Source organism: Misgurnus anguillicaudatus, chromosome 2 (genome assembly GCF_027580225.2).
Source record: "Misgurnus anguillicaudatus chromosome 2, ASM2758022v2, whole genome shotgun sequence".
Classification (NCBI taxonomy): Eukaryota; Metazoa; Chordata; class Actinopteri; order Cypriniformes; family Cobitidae; genus Misgurnus; species Misgurnus anguillicaudatus.
The window spans coordinates 25592981-25608903 of NC_073338.2; the positions used below are offsets into that span (position 1 = coordinate 25592981).

Genomic DNA, 15923 nt, shown 5'->3' on the forward strand with positions numbered 1-15923 from the left:
TGGCGCAATGCCTAATCCCTATTTAGAAAGCGGAATTTGTAAACTGAAAAACTAAGCAGAGGAAGAAGACCACCAGTTTAAGATACATGTTAAAAAATGGTGTTGTTTTAATTTTTATTAAATATTTTGTTGTTTATTTTTTTGATAAAAACCTTAAAAAGCCGTTTTCTTTGAGTGGTTTTCTTTCTATTTAAGTAAAAATAGCAGGCTTTTAATTGCTGTAAATGTATTGATATCCTACATAATCATTGTAATCTCATGAATAATTTGCAAATATGCAACAAAAGTTTTGTACTTTAAAAATACTTTATTTGTCACAAACAAGAGATAAAGTATTTACAAACGCTGTTTCAGCACTCGGACAGCGCCATGTTTTTTTTAAAGCATTACTTAAAATGTTTCTCATCTCACCATATCCACAGGTACAGAGTCATCATATACAATAAATCTGTGGAGTAGCATTTAAAAATAGATGCATTTGTTTAAAGCATTTATTTACTTACCAGGCTACAGGCGAAGCAGCTCTTTACGCCTTCTAACGTCTCATAATCGGTCCTCATTTATGTCCAAGAGACTCAATAATAAAATTTTACATTTTAATCCTTTAATTTTTCATATTTAAAAGCATTTTTGTGCTGCTGCGCATCCATGTATGTGATAAGCAAACCCGGGTTGTCGTCCCGTTTATAGACGCATATTACTAACGCGCTCATTAAATAACAAAAACAATATTGCGCCATTGACTTTAGACTTAAGACCAGGTTTTAGTTGGTCAATGGCGTAGTCTATTTTAGTTGCCTCAAAATAGCAACGCGCCAACAATGCGCCTGAACACACCTCCTTTTCAGACCAGAATGCCCATGGCCGCAAAATTGGGCGCAAATGCATTTGCTATTTTTTACAAAAAGTGGCGCTAAACGTGAAAATGATAATTGCGCAGGGTGGAAACTAGCAAAAGACCCTTGCGTCGCGCATTGCTCTGCATTGTGCCGGGTGTATGATAGAGCCCGATAAACGCCAATCTTCCTTCTCTGCAAAATGCAATAAATCTACTTAACCAATGACAGGGCACAATTCCACACATTGTAAACAACAATGGTGGCGCGTTGAATACACACTGAATCCTATTTTCCTCATGTACTTTGTACTTCGTGATCAACAAACAAACAAAAATAAAATAATACTTTTGATGCCATTGATAAACCTGTGGTGGTTTTCTGTGGCGGGGAAGAAACGCGGCAAAGGAAAAATGCCAGCCGTTCCTTGTTCTCACACGACAGTATCAAGCTTCTGTCATGCTAACACATTGACCATAGCGGATCTTATGAAAAACTTTCCATTATTTTACTCGAAGTCAATGAAAATCGAGCCAGACCAAAACATTTTACAGCTAATCGTTGTCAAAAAAGTTTAACGATGTCCCAAGGATGACGGCAGCAATGACAGTGTTTTTAATATGACAAAGTAAGTGTTTTGATTAATGCCATTAATGTTTATTTTTTATTATCAGTGTATACCACTAGTCAACTAAATTAATATAACATGGCAAAGAAAATGCACATTTATATATTGATTCAATAGATTTATAGCATTTTGGAAAAAAACTGTTTGGTCATGGATTTATTGCATTTTGCGGAAAAAATAATCAGTTTTATAATAAATCTTTGAAAAACAAAATTATGGATTTGAATTTTTAATGTTATTATAACCTAAAGATGCTATGTGAAAGTTTGTAACAGAAAATTGTGGTTTTCATCTTGTCACTTTCTTGGTATAGAAAACACGTTTTTACCGAAATTAGTCAAAATGGATTTATTGCGTTTTGAAACCAAACTCTTCATATGAACAAATGCTAATAATTTCATATCACACTTCTAAATAAACATCAGACACTATTTGTATATTGTTGACCAAATGGATAAAAATGAAAAATTCTCTTGTTGGTGATGGATTTATACAAGTTTTAGGCCAAAGACATTAATAGTGTACTGACCGTTTTGCCAAGACATAAACGTATCCTTAAATTATGTGTACCGTACCTGTCTTAGGCTCCACTGAGAAATATGGCTGCCCCTCAAGGTGGCTGTACACGACTCTGGCACTGTTTCCATACGTAGGGTCGTCTGCGTCGGTCGCCTTAACCTCAACCACAGATGTGCCTGGAACAAATCAAGCACCCTTGTTAAAATAGTAACAGACATAAACTTGAATCAAAATAATTAAAGCTCCATAAATTACTGCACTGACGTTTGATACATTTTAACATGGGCAAGCCCGAAAAAAGAAACTGCAGAAATTACAATAAACAAGCTCAAGGATGGTAAATGTTTACCCCGTTTGCTCTGTTTACTTCTGCAGCATTTTGCATTTCTGTACCTGTCTTGGTTACTTACAAATGTGTGTCTCTTCAGTACTCATTAAGGCATGGACCGTTGCAAAAAGCCCAGAAGGACAAAACAACCATATCTTACAAATTTGTACACGTCTGACTTTCCTATAAAATCAAGGTTTCTCGCTCTATGAGACAAACTGGACATCTGCAGCAATTATTCTCACACACTGTTCTCCGTTTATCCTGTAAAACTGGAACAAAGCAACACCAAGTGAAGTTTAACACTGCTCTACTGGCTCGCTGATATTTCCCAGATTTGATTTAAACTGTAAAATAGCTAATAGAAAGTGCCGGGCCTTCATTTCAACACAATTTACAGGCCAGTCCAGACTGCGGTGTTCGCAGATTATCCCTAAATGCGTTTGCTCGTAAAAAACTCCAAAAGACGTTTGAGGACAAGCCCAGATGTTGTCATATTTCTAGCTTCAACATCTGGAGGCACCATGGCAACTCCAACCGCAGTGACCAAATGAGCACTACTCTTTATCAGATGGTGCGATGAGATTTCATACGTAACCTTGTACTTCTGCAAATTCATTTACAGATTCAACAAGCTGGCGCATTTGCAGACAGTCACTATAAGGACACAGACATATGGACGGTGCAGTTGAGAAACCATTCAACACACATCACAATAAAACTCTCCATAAGTCAAAGGAACTGAATGTGAGAGTACTGTATAAAGGCATATGCTGTGAATTTGCACTCTGGTCTGGTTTGAGGGAGATGTGTCTGAGACTCTGGGTTAGGTTGTGGTCCTCCTCACACTTGCAAACAATCTCCTGTTTCTTAATTACCAAATTAAATTAATCATTTTCTCGTTAATCAAATCCATTCATCACCGGTTGACTGCTAATGAATTTAAATGGATCTATAAAGCCGACACTGAGGACAAGGGTCGCTTGCATTCACAGAGGCTAATGGCTTTGTTCACGGCATTGGATAGACACTTGCAGCCAGCATGTTAATTGCTCTTTTAAAACACCATGTCAATGCTTGTGTGATTGTCAGCTAGTATGGTGTGCATGGTCGAAATGACAAACAGCTGTCCTGTATGGGGGACAATCGATGTCAATATCGCTGTCCTTATGTGATTAAGTCTTCTTAAGCAACCCTTAAAACCTGGGCCGGATAATCTATATACAGGATTGGGCACCAGGCAATAGGGGGGCACCAAGGGCTCCAGACTGCGACCAAAGTGTTTTTTACAAGTACTTGCGCATGTACGGGAACCTGTGACAAAAAATACGGAATGCACGATCGGTTTTAAGCACTCATTGGCACGGCACATCAATTGTTTAATGTCACCATGCGCTCAGTTGAATCTACCGAAGGGTTAACGCAGCCCAGATAAGGTCAACGCATCTTACTTAGAACTGCGAGAAGAGGCGCCCGCGCAGGTTTAAAATAATACATTGGAGAGATGAGAGACAAAAATAGTGGGAGAACTTTTAGCTTACATTTACACCAAAAACATTATAGATGAGAATAAAGATCTACATCAGTGCCCAGTTAAGGAAAACTGGATAGAATCGAGAAATGTGTAAAAGATACAAGTATGTATTTGCATAGCACTCATCTCATTACAGTATGCTATCTGGATATAACTTATTATATATGTACTGTATGTATCTTATGCCTAGAATTAGTTAAGGATATTATGCTTCTTTGGTTCATAACTTCCTATTCTTAAAGTTTCATCAATTGTGCATAATGACATGTGCAGCAATAGAGTTAAGTCTATTTGGTATTTTTCAGTAACGCAGTTATTTTTGGAAAATGTAAACAATTGCATCGCAAGCTGATTTAAGGTGTACCCTAAATTTTCTGCTGGTGCTCCTAAAATTTTTAGTCAAGGGCTACAGTGCTCTTAATGAAAAAAAAATAGTCTGGAGCCCTAAATGACTCGAGTTTTATTTTTTTGTGGGGGGGCACTTCAAATGTGGTCACCCTGGGGCACTACACTGTGTTAATCCAGGACTGCTTAAAACCTAAGCAAGAAATTTGCACCTTCGCTGTTTTCAAAACTTAGCAAGTCGCATTTTATGGCCTCATACTTTACATACACTTCTGATGTAAAGGTTGTTCCAGAATATAGGTATTTTAAATAGATTGCCTCTAATATATTGTAATGGCTGAATACTATTTGTGTGAACTGTTGCAAAAAAAAAAAAAAAAAAAGTCATTGGAGCTGTATTTGCAAGTAGTAGGCAGCATGGGTAGTTTGGGGGACAGCACTTGTAACTAATAAAGAGGCCTGATCTCACATAAATTAATAAAATTTTACAATGTGGCTAATTGGAAAAAAAATATTATGTGAAAAAATGTCTATGCTTGTACAAAAACATACAAATACAACGTCCCTAAGCTGAATGCAGATTCTATTTTAATGTATGATTGAGATTGTACGAATTTATGTGAATTATCCACCTCAGAAAATAGTAGTGTGTTGCTAATAATCGCCATGAAACGTTATCTCAAAACATCTGTCATTGGTGATTAGCTTTGTTGGTCAAAAACCAAGGCACTTACCAACAGGAGACATTTCTGGTACTTGAGCATGATAAGGGCCATCCAAAAACTTGGGTTCGTTGTCGTTGATATCCTGCACTTTGATAACAAATTCGGACTCGGGTTCAACGGGCAGGTTGGTGGCACGATCTCTGGCCTGAGCTCGAAGTGTGTAGTAGGCTTGTTCTTCTCGGTCCAGACGTTTAGTGGCGTGTATGTCTCCTGTGTTCTCGTCTATGGTGAAAATGGAGGTTGCACCTTCACCATTGAGCACATATTTTACTTTCCCCTCACCTTTGTCTACATCAGAGTGAAGCTGTAATGGGCAGAAAAAAGAAGAGAAAAGTCAATAAAGCACATCTTTTGTCACTGCAATGGTAGTTTTTGTCTAGTTAGCATAGTAATACATAAAGCCAAATGATGATTGCCTATCGACAACTGACCACCTCCTTTGTGCACTTGTAGCTCAGTTAAATTGTATTATATAGTATTCACTATACTCTCTATAGCATACATTTAGGTAAAGTCGTGCTGTTGGCTTGCTTACTGACATTAGCTTATCTTGACTTTCTTTTGTACATTATGTTAATACTGCTTTTATTATTATGCTTCAGTTACAATCTTACAGATATCACTAATTCACTTTAGTACTATTAACCTAATACATCATTTTATCAGGAAATAATTTTGAATACCTACATGTACTCAATTTCTGGACAAGATTCAAAGATATATTTTGGAATGGATTACTACTTATTACATTATCTAAATGAGAAAATACATTTGAATAACTCATGATACTTCATGTACTCCATTCTAAACTATATTTAAAAACTGCCATGCTTTTGTTGTTCTTTGCTTTTTTATGTAAAGCTGTACAATGAACAATTGTGAAAAGTGCTGTATAAATAAAATTGAATCTCCACCACAGATTTGTGCACAGAAATGCCCATGTCAACAAAATGGAAACTGACTGAATAAATATGTCACATTTCTCCTACTATCTCAGAATACATGGGTACATATCTATATACTAGAAATATCTATTTCTGGTTTGTGTGGTGCTACACAGAATATGTCTTTAGATGCTGCTGCAGTGAGTTACTTTTCTGTCAGAAAGACAAAAAGCTCCAGTGCTTGAACAACTGTAGCGGAGGAGATGATGAGAGCACAGTGCTTTATGGTCAAAAGCCTTACAGATCTTTTACTGGCGTGGCCCATGTGGGCACAGATTCAATCATAATTGAAAATGTATTATATTAATGCTATGTACAGTTGGGTTATGCTTATTTTCACCCTTGAATGTTTGTATTTTAACCTAGGTCTTACGTGCGCATTTATATGAAAAAGATACGTGAAACTGTCCTTGACAGATTCACAACACATAAAGCCAAATCTATCTGCATTCTGTTTAAAATCTCAAAAGGAAGAACCAATAAATATAAAAATCATATATTTTTCTTTGAGCATGAAGCAGTGTAGTTGTCCACGTTTGTGTACAACAGGTTCCAGCTACACATAATTATTTTGGTGCAAACAACAAAAAATGTGATATCCACGTACAGTAGAGACACCAGGTCTTAGGAGGTTAAATACACAGCCAAAACACAAGTGTGCTTACTTACAATCCAATTGCAGTTAAAGAGCAAAACCCTCTTAAACGGACACAACACTTTTTTGAAAATATGCTTATTTTCCAGCTCTCCTTGTTTTAAACATTTAAATTTTATCATTTTGGAATCCATTCAGCTGATCTCCGGGTCTGATGGTACCACTTTTAGCATAGCTTAGCACAATTCATTGAATCTGATTAGATCATTAGCATCACACTCAAAAATGACCAGAGTTTCAATATTTTTCCTATTTAAAACTTGACTCTTCTGTAGTTACATCGAGTACTAAGACTAAAGGAAAATTAAAAGTTTCTAGGTCAGCAGGCACAATGATATTACACAGCACCAGAAAATAGTCCCCTTGGTAACTTTTAATAGCTATGAAAATAAAATGAAAAACTGTAATTTGTTTTGGATTATTGTGGTATTTTTTTACAAATGACTTATCTGTGAGCTTCATTATTTAAAAAAAAATTGCATGCATGTGCCCTCATAATCTTTAATAAAAAACGCAAATCACCTCCCCTCCTAAAAACGATCTCTCTTTACTTCCAGTCATATGGTATGGCAGGTGGGCAGGGTTTCGGGAAAAGATTGCTGCAATTAGCAACACGACCCAACTTCAAACGATCCAATCAGACCTCAGGACAAATTTAAATCACGCCCTGCCTTAATTTCATTTCAGAAGCCGGTTTCATTCGGTTATATGTCACCACGTGGAAAAAGGCAATTGCTACATTTCATGGCGACTTTAATATACAATTAATTCATATTTAAGTATACTATGTTTGTGTATGTATTTTTTATAGATTTGTCGCACTTGATTGTGGTTTTTAAATAGCATCTTAAATGTTATAGAATTAAAAAAGAGACTCGTGAAAAGTATTCAGCAATAAACCATAATTTCCAACATTTCTACGTAACTAGTGAAATCATATAACTTGATCAGTTTGAAACCAGATGCACCGTCACTAAACACATGATGTTTATACCTTTAAAAAAATGTCAAGTTAAGCAAAAAGTCTGCACTACTTCTTCAAATGTACCAATCCTGTAATGAAAATCCTAATGGACTCTCTGGGTTAAATGCAATGCTGTTAGTAACACCGAGCACATGTTGTCATTCTGTATTTTAACACGCAATTGCGATGTCTGCAGTAAATGTAACAGTTTATAGAGAAACCTTCCCCACACCAAATTAACTTGCCCATATCATTCTTACAGGCCGAGTGTGCGCTTTCGTTTTGCTGTGACAGGCAGATTGATCTACGGTGCACACGGCAGCGGTGAAACCAAGATGGTTGCATCTTTTTTATTGGTGTATAAAGTGTACCTCTTACCTTTAAGATGGCCAATAGTTTAGGCTATATAGACACAATATGAGGTTAAGGAGTTTCTGTTTGGTATAATAAGACAAATGCACCACTGTGTTATATAAAGCCTAACAATTATACATGCGTTGTTGTGGAAAATAATCTCTTTTAATGTTTATTTTTACAATTGAGGCTGAATAGTGCCAACAACGCACATCAGCATTAAAAATATAACCACATTTTATTACACCAAATTACATTAGATATTAGATACAAGGGCCAGCTTTATTCACAGTGCAGAAATCCTCATTATGAGCCTTGCTGTTGCTATTTCATGGTATCTGACTTGGTATTTTTGTTGCCAGCATTGAACGGTTTTATTTGCTTTATTATTTCTTGTGTTGTAGCTTAGAGACTTTATTTTTGCTCTTGGGAGTATCATAAACCACAAAAATTTTATTTTTGTTTGTCTTCCTTTATTCGAAAAAAATGTCAAAACTTTGGTCCGCCCTAATTCCATTGTTCCGCAAGATACTTTTATTGTGGAACAATACTTTCATGTCAGATCCTTGAAGAATGAAATGACAACTTGTTTGCTTCATTTACTGATGATTGGTGATGATTTTAACAGGCACACCCAGAATTACTGCCAATTCTGGAATGCTGTTCTTTAACAGCTAAGCTGTATTACTGTCATAGGAAAATTTACTATACCATGTTTCTACTATTTTTTTGGGTAGTAGACATGCCGCGTTATGCAGAATGATATCTAAAGCGATTTTAAACAGCATTTCCCTGCATGCCGTTTTGTGACCCTTATGTTAATTGAGATAACATAACATAAAAATATTTATATATTTAATAATTCACCACACCATGCCATTTTCACTTCTGAAACAAAGTGTCTACAGTAAAATTAGAAAACTACCAGCGATTGCTTGCAGTTTCTAAAATATACACTTTATTAGATACAGTAGGGAACACGCATGCTGAAAAAACACAAAGCTTGAATTCACCATATGTCACATAAAAATGTATGCCAAATGCATAAATGTACAGTAAGTCACAATATATGTGTGTCTGTGTAAAGGGGAAAGTATCTTTAAGATACTGCAACTGTAACATATATTGACCTAAACTGTCTGTGTTATTTGTGTACTACCTACAGTATTTACTTCTGGTCCTATCGAAGCAGCATTTGCCACATCTTGTTTAGTTTGCAGTTTACCCACCAATAAAACACCATTGTTCCACATATGATGTCACTTAATCAAAATTTACAATGGTTTCTGTGCAGGAACTGAGCGTGCTAATGTCATTTGTACCTAATTAATCAAAGTAAATGTGCTTGGAGATAAGTGTTGGCAGATATCCAAGGCCAGCTACAATGATTATTGTGTGTCTGTGCTTTGGTATGCATCCACAGCCTCTATTTCTAATTTCAAATGTTTATTTTTTTACCATAATTTAGTGTGAAAATGACTGTGGGTCATTTCTTGTGTTCTCAGCTCTACTGCTTTGAGTGGACTCATCTAAAATGATTGAAATATGAAGTATATGAAGTAGGGATGCACCAATATGATTTTTTTGGGGGGGAGATACCAAAAAACAGACAACTATCGCCCAATACCGATATTAAACACTTGTATACAATACTATACAGTTGGCCTATTAGCTAGTTTATTTCTGCATCAAAATATTTTTTATTGAACATGTATTGTTTCTATTTAACATTCAACTGACCAACATAATAAGGGAAGCACAAAGTAAGATAAAACGTTGGCGAATTTTTCCGAGATTTTGAAAAAAGCTCAGCCCTCAAGGGGGTCACACACCGGCCGCGCAGCTCAGCATCGCGCCGCGTCAAGTCGCGTCTAGGAGAACTCTGAGGTATCATAAACCGGAAGTGCACATTAAATAGCGCAAGCTTCGCCAGATAGCATCTACTTCAAAATGCAAAATATACATTAGCAGCCAATGTTAATCGTTAATAATTTGGGACAAATATGATGTTATTTAATGTTGAACTATGTGAGTGGCGCTCTGTGGCGCGACAGGGATTCGAGCAACTTCCTGAGTCGTAGCTGGGTGTGCATATACTCATAGACGGGTTGCACGGCGACGTCACTAACTGGTTGCGCGCGCAACCGAGAGGCAGAACGAAGAGACGTGCATTGTGTTGTATGCTAGTAGCGGTGTCTGTAAGTCAAAATGCCAAGGAATTGTTGCGTGGAAAATAGTACCAACAGAGTCAGTGCTGGGTGCCTGATGTTAACATACCAGTAGATGCGACTATTACGTTACTAGCATTATAATTATAACATTATAATTCATACATGTATCACAGTAACACTGCAAAAATAAAGACAGAAAAACAGATCCAACTAAAATCAAGTCTTATTTATATACAAACAATAAAGAAGGCTTCAATAATTAAGGTTGTTGCAGTAGCGAATCAGCTCACCAATCGGGCTTTCTGCCTCCTGGATGCGCGCGCACCCTGCAATGTTTGTAAACTTGCAACCCCTCTATTGAAAGCAATGTGTTCGAGTTTTTTTAGAATGGCGCGGCGCTGCGCGGCACTGAGCTGCACGGCCGGTGTGCGACCCCCTTCAGACATTTTCTTGAAATACTCTTACTCTGACGCATGGATCACATGAATGAGTAATCTCTCACGCGATTAACTATGTGCTTTAATATTTTTTTCCATTGCACGTCTGACAATCTATAATTTGTACAGATTTTATTTTGTTTTAGGAAGTATTGGATTATTTTGATAATTATTTTTAAAAATGCTGGATTATGCAACAGACATGCAAATTATTGCCTTACGCAGTTAATTAATAAACAACAATCGTCCTTTTTTCATGCTATTGCCAATATGCCGATGGTTTCAAATTCATCAAAAATAAGCTGATACATATCGGCGCCCGATACATCGTTTAATCACTAATATAAAGAGTTTGATTTCAAAACGAGATTAATTTGATTGTGCATTCCAATTAATATCAATCAAACTGCAGGGTTTGTTTTGATTTAAGCTTTCATAACTAAAAAATACAGCTAAGTGGCACAATAAAACAGAATAAAACATAATAACATAATAATAAACATGTTTGACAAAAATTATCTGGTTTTGGAACCAAACTCTTCATATATTAGTAATCTAAATTTTTAAAGTTGTTATGATGGTAAACTTATTATGATCATTTGTAAAGTTTAAATCTCAGCCACATTTCAATCTAACAATTTGAAATTCCTTGGCAGAGTTTCAATTGAATTTTGTTCATTCAAAATGAATAAGCTTAAACTAGATATTCAGACATGCCATTAATAAATCTGTTTATTCAGCAATACACTAGTAGGTACGGTAACTATAGGAAAAAGTTTTGGACTTACACTTGAACTTGTTTAGGTCACTACTGTATACTGTCAGTTTCGATAGGGAATGAGATAAAGCATGTCCGAGGGGAGGGCTCTGAGCTCGAAATTTATCCCGAATCCAGAGTACTCCCTTCTCTTAAAATGTGATAGATAAACTACCTGAGAGTGAGCTGATGGGGTGGAGGGATGCTGCAAAAACTGTCAAGGGACAGAGATGAGGGATGACTATTTATACTGTAGATATCTCTTTGCGCTTATTGGTTGGATTTCATGATTATGTTCCTCCCAAACTTAGTTACATAAACTTCATAATTAAAAAATTATTAACAAATGGTTCCAACCCTTTAAAAATGTCCTAATATGTGCCATTTAGGTCAGATATGTATACCTCTGGCACCAATATTTACCTATGAGAATATTTACCTAATACTGTATGTACGTCTTAGGTACTAATATGAACTCTTAAGGTGCAAATGTGTACTTTCTGAAAGGGTACCGCCACTGTGACAGTTAGAGAACATTTTTTGACATTTTTTCTGACAGTGTGAGGTGAGCACTTTTCTAAGTTTTTTGTAGGCAGTACAGTCATTTTTTACATAAGTAGCGGTGGGGGGTAGAAGTGTAGGATTTTGTAAAGTCCATATGGTACTGCAATAACAAAACTTAGACAGTTTTTAGTGCAGTTCTTTGTGTGAGTGTGTGTGATATAGTGTATGTGTGACATGGTGTGTGATAGTGTGTGAATAAGCAAAAATGTTTGAAATACTCTGGTATACTTTAACGCCTTTTAACACATTTTAAGTATAAAGAAAGCTATAAAAAACAACTAAGAAGTGGAGAAAAGTAGAGACTAAAAGATGCAAGGCAATAGGCTGCTGAGAACAAGAACAAGAGGCTAAAAACAAGAGCGAGACGAAGGAGGAACAGAAGCTGAAGTGTGGGAGGGAAGAAGAAAGTCGGGGAACTAGAAGAGGAAGCCATTTAGATAAGTGAAGTCTAGGGGTGAGTACTCACCTTTAGTTAAGGCTGGCAGCGAGCTCAAGGCCCTAATGATCTGTTCAGCTGAGTCACGCTATGCGAATTGTCAGATTCTTTATCTGCGATGTGGCTTGTTGTTGACGCTGACTACCGCCACAAAACATTTCCTTCCTCTGGACCAGGACTACTCTCTCACTGCCAATGCATTCCACCGCAATAAAGAAGATAAATGAAGACTGTCATTACATTCATGTCATCTGTCTCTGGCAAACCAGCGAGCCCAATTACGTTGTGAGATTACGAACGCTGCCTGTTTTACACACAGCTAATTTATGTTCATCTGTCTCCTTCTTATATCCTGCAGGGATGCCCTTAATATGACGCTATCTCCCTCTTACTCTCGCTCCATCCAAACAGAATGATTATGAATGTGGCGAATGTGGAAGTGTCTCGTCTGCCAGCGCCAATCAATTACTTTCATCACAATCCCGCCTAATGAGTGACTTTCAAACTAAAACTTCATCATAAATAACACAATTGATATGGGTGTCGTTTCCTAAGTGATCGGCGAGGCATTCACTCTGATTTACTGTAATTTCCTAATAGCGATTTGGAAAGTGTGACTAAAATTGCACAGCTACTGTAGCTACATTACAGATGGTGCCTCTTTTAATTAACTACATCTACTCCATCAAAGCAAGAAACATGCATCTTGTCTATAAATTAAGCACTGCGAAATGAGCCGCATCATGCAAACAAATTGTAGAGAGTCCTGTGGAAGTCCATTCCTGTATTGCCGTGATTTCACAATTAGTTTTGTAAATAAAGGCCTATGCCGTGCAAAATAGTCAGCATTCATAACCGTTTTAAAGTAGTAATTTATGTTCCTATCTATGTAAAAAAGTGAATCTTTGGGCTTTATTTAAATGTTCCTTCCTAACAGGTTTATACATAGACTATTTTCATGATGTCACAATTATAACCCTTAGATGTGTAGTGTTTGAGGATGTGTTTTATGATGACTCTTTATACAGTATATAAAATGCAATCATTGTCATTATAGAGAATTTTTTATTTACTGATAATGTGTCATCTATACCACCATTAGAAGTTTAAATCCTGGGTTTTATGAATTTAATTTTGGCCTTTGCTTAAATTCTGTTTAATTGTATTTGATGCAATTAAGCAGAGGTGGAAATTAACAAATTACATTTACTCACGTCCTCTGAGTAATTTTTTGTGTCCTTAGTTTTTAAAATCTGTAATTTTACTTATACTTAAGTATGTTTTGTTTAAAGTATTGTACTTGACTACATTTTAAATCATATTCATTACTGAGTAAAAAATATATTAAAAATAAAGCAGGGTGAAAAAGGCACGCCACATATACTGATTGATTGACGGGTGGGGGAACGCGCTAAACTCACAAACCATGGAGACTGACGAGACAGGTGCCAGCTGATGCAGACCCTCAATTTAATTCTTATGAAAGAAACCCCTGGCCATATTTAACGATGCGTCAATCCTTTTTGACACCATGCGCAATATCTTCCGAGGTCTAGCAGCTTCGCGTGAAATCAAACAACTTAAGAACGTCCTTGAGAATGCGCAGGTCATTAGACATTGCACAGAGAGAGAAAGAGAGAAAGAAGGTCTTAGACGTCAGGTACCCAGGTCAGGAAAACTACATAGAAGATGATAAACATGTAAAGTATATAGCCATCATATTATGCTCAATATGCTAATTTTGAATGTATATGTTATTAGCAGTAAATAAATTACAACCTAACTATAGTTATTGTATTTACTAGCTGCTGACCTCATATTTTTCACAAAACAATTCTATAAATGTTTCTTAGGGTGTTTTTACATCTGTAGTTTGGTTCATTTGGTCCAGACAAACAGCAAAAAGTTATACATTGTAACTTTTTTAGCAGTTTTGTTTCCTTTTCACACCACACTGATTGCTCTCCGCACCAGTTGAAACGTACCAAAATTCTATCATGTGATAAGATCCACATCACTCACTGACCACATGTATTTAAACGTATTTCCTAAACTGCTTCTCGATTGGTCAGAATCAACGTGCGCGAAATTCCAATGGAACCCCTGAAGTAAACAAAAAGAAGGAAAATACAGCAGATAACATGGACTGACGGCTGCGCGCTGTAATTATGTCTCTGTGGTTGGTATACATAGTCTGTATACAGCACTCTAGACAAATCATTCATTTTCAAAACAAATCAGGAATGCAGCTTGAAAACAACGTTTTAATGCACTACAAACGGCGAAGACACAAAATTTCTGAGGCTCCGCCCACACCTCCTCGCAACTCAAGGTATGTCCACGATCCGTCATTGGAATAAAATAGAAACTGTCAACAAACACTTCCTCATCCAATAATGCACTGTGCAGCTGACTACGGCAGCTGGTTTAGTCCAAAATGCGCAGTCCTTTTGCAGTTAGGTCAGTTCGATCTCGGATCGTGTTCCGCTTGGTCCGCTTTTGGTGCGCACCAAAGTTCGATTGCTGCATTCTCACCTGCCCAAACGAACTGCACCAAGTGAGCAATCGAACTCTGGTATGATTCAACCGAACTAAACAAGGCAGGTGTGAAAGCACCCTTAGTTATAAAAAGCTTTTTATTTTATTTAATTTTTGTTATTGCACTGTAAAGGTGTTCCTTCAATTTTAAAAAAGAAATAGTTTGAGATTTATATTCCCTTTTCCTTTTTGAACTAGAATCACCCCGCTGTAAAAAAGATAACTTTTACTTTGGGTAAAGTTAAAATGACCTACTTTTTACTTTTACTTGAGTAGATTTTTAGACCAGTAACTTTACTTTTACGTAAGTAAAATATCATTAAAGTAACGTTATTGTTACTTGAGCAGAATATTTTATTACTTTCCACCTCTGCAATTAAGTTATAAATTGAATTATCACAAGTATTTAATTATGATGGGTATTTGCAGTGTTTATTATAATTGTAGGTAATTATTACTGCATGGCACAAGAAATGGCAAGGTTCATTTCCTAGACAACCGAACAGAACAGAATCCTAAATGCACCAGAAGTCGCTTTGGAAAGAATGTGCTTGCCAAAACGTTTAGGATAAGCATTTTTAAGTAAAAAAAATTGCAATTATGTAATTATAGTAAAACTGTGGTCAGTTTTTAAAATATACACCATAGTATTCTTTAACAGTGAATTTATATTATAATTCTAAAAGTGTTAACATCAAATAGTGGTTCGAAGAATTTTCCAACTTCCTACCATTCCCTTAAGGAGAAGGCAACCTACTTTTGCAGAGGTAACATTATTAGCATTGCACTTTGAAGATGGCAGTATTCTGTTTTAGGATTGAAGAACAGGGTGAAATGAATCAGAGTAAAGCATAACACAACTACTCATAGTGACTCGGCAATGACAGCAACTTTTCGAATCATTGGTGAGTTTGCCATGTGGCTACTACTTATTGCTATTACTTCATTTGCGCTTCATTAGCACCAACATTGTAAAACTAAGACGTTTAAGCCTAATCTGTAAGATGCATTGAAAGTTTATAAGGCAGTGGTTTCCCTTGTGGGGTGCGAGATGGTGCCAGTTGAAATTTTATAAAACACATTAATTTATCATAACTTCTAATTAAACCACAGGAAAACTAACCAACAGCACTACATTGCATCATTTAATATATTTAGTTTAGTTCAAATTCTAAGTTTGAGATTGCC

The 15923-nt window shown here is 36.3% G+C and overlaps 1 protein-coding gene across 1 annotated transcript in view; it reads right to left on the reverse strand.

The window, feature by feature from the left end:
• cdh7a (cadherin 7a) overlaps positions 1-15923 on the reverse strand; it is a 73041-nt gene that overhangs the window by 40108 nt on the left and 17010 nt on the right. The window contains exons 3-4 of the mRNA XM_055202106.2: positions 4925-5219; positions 2040-2159 (exon numbers count right to left, since the gene is read on the reverse strand). Coding sequence (XP_055058081.2) covers positions 2040-2159; positions 4925-5219 — 415 coding nt within the window. The remainder of the gene's footprint in view (positions 1-2039; positions 2160-4924; positions 5220-15923) is intronic.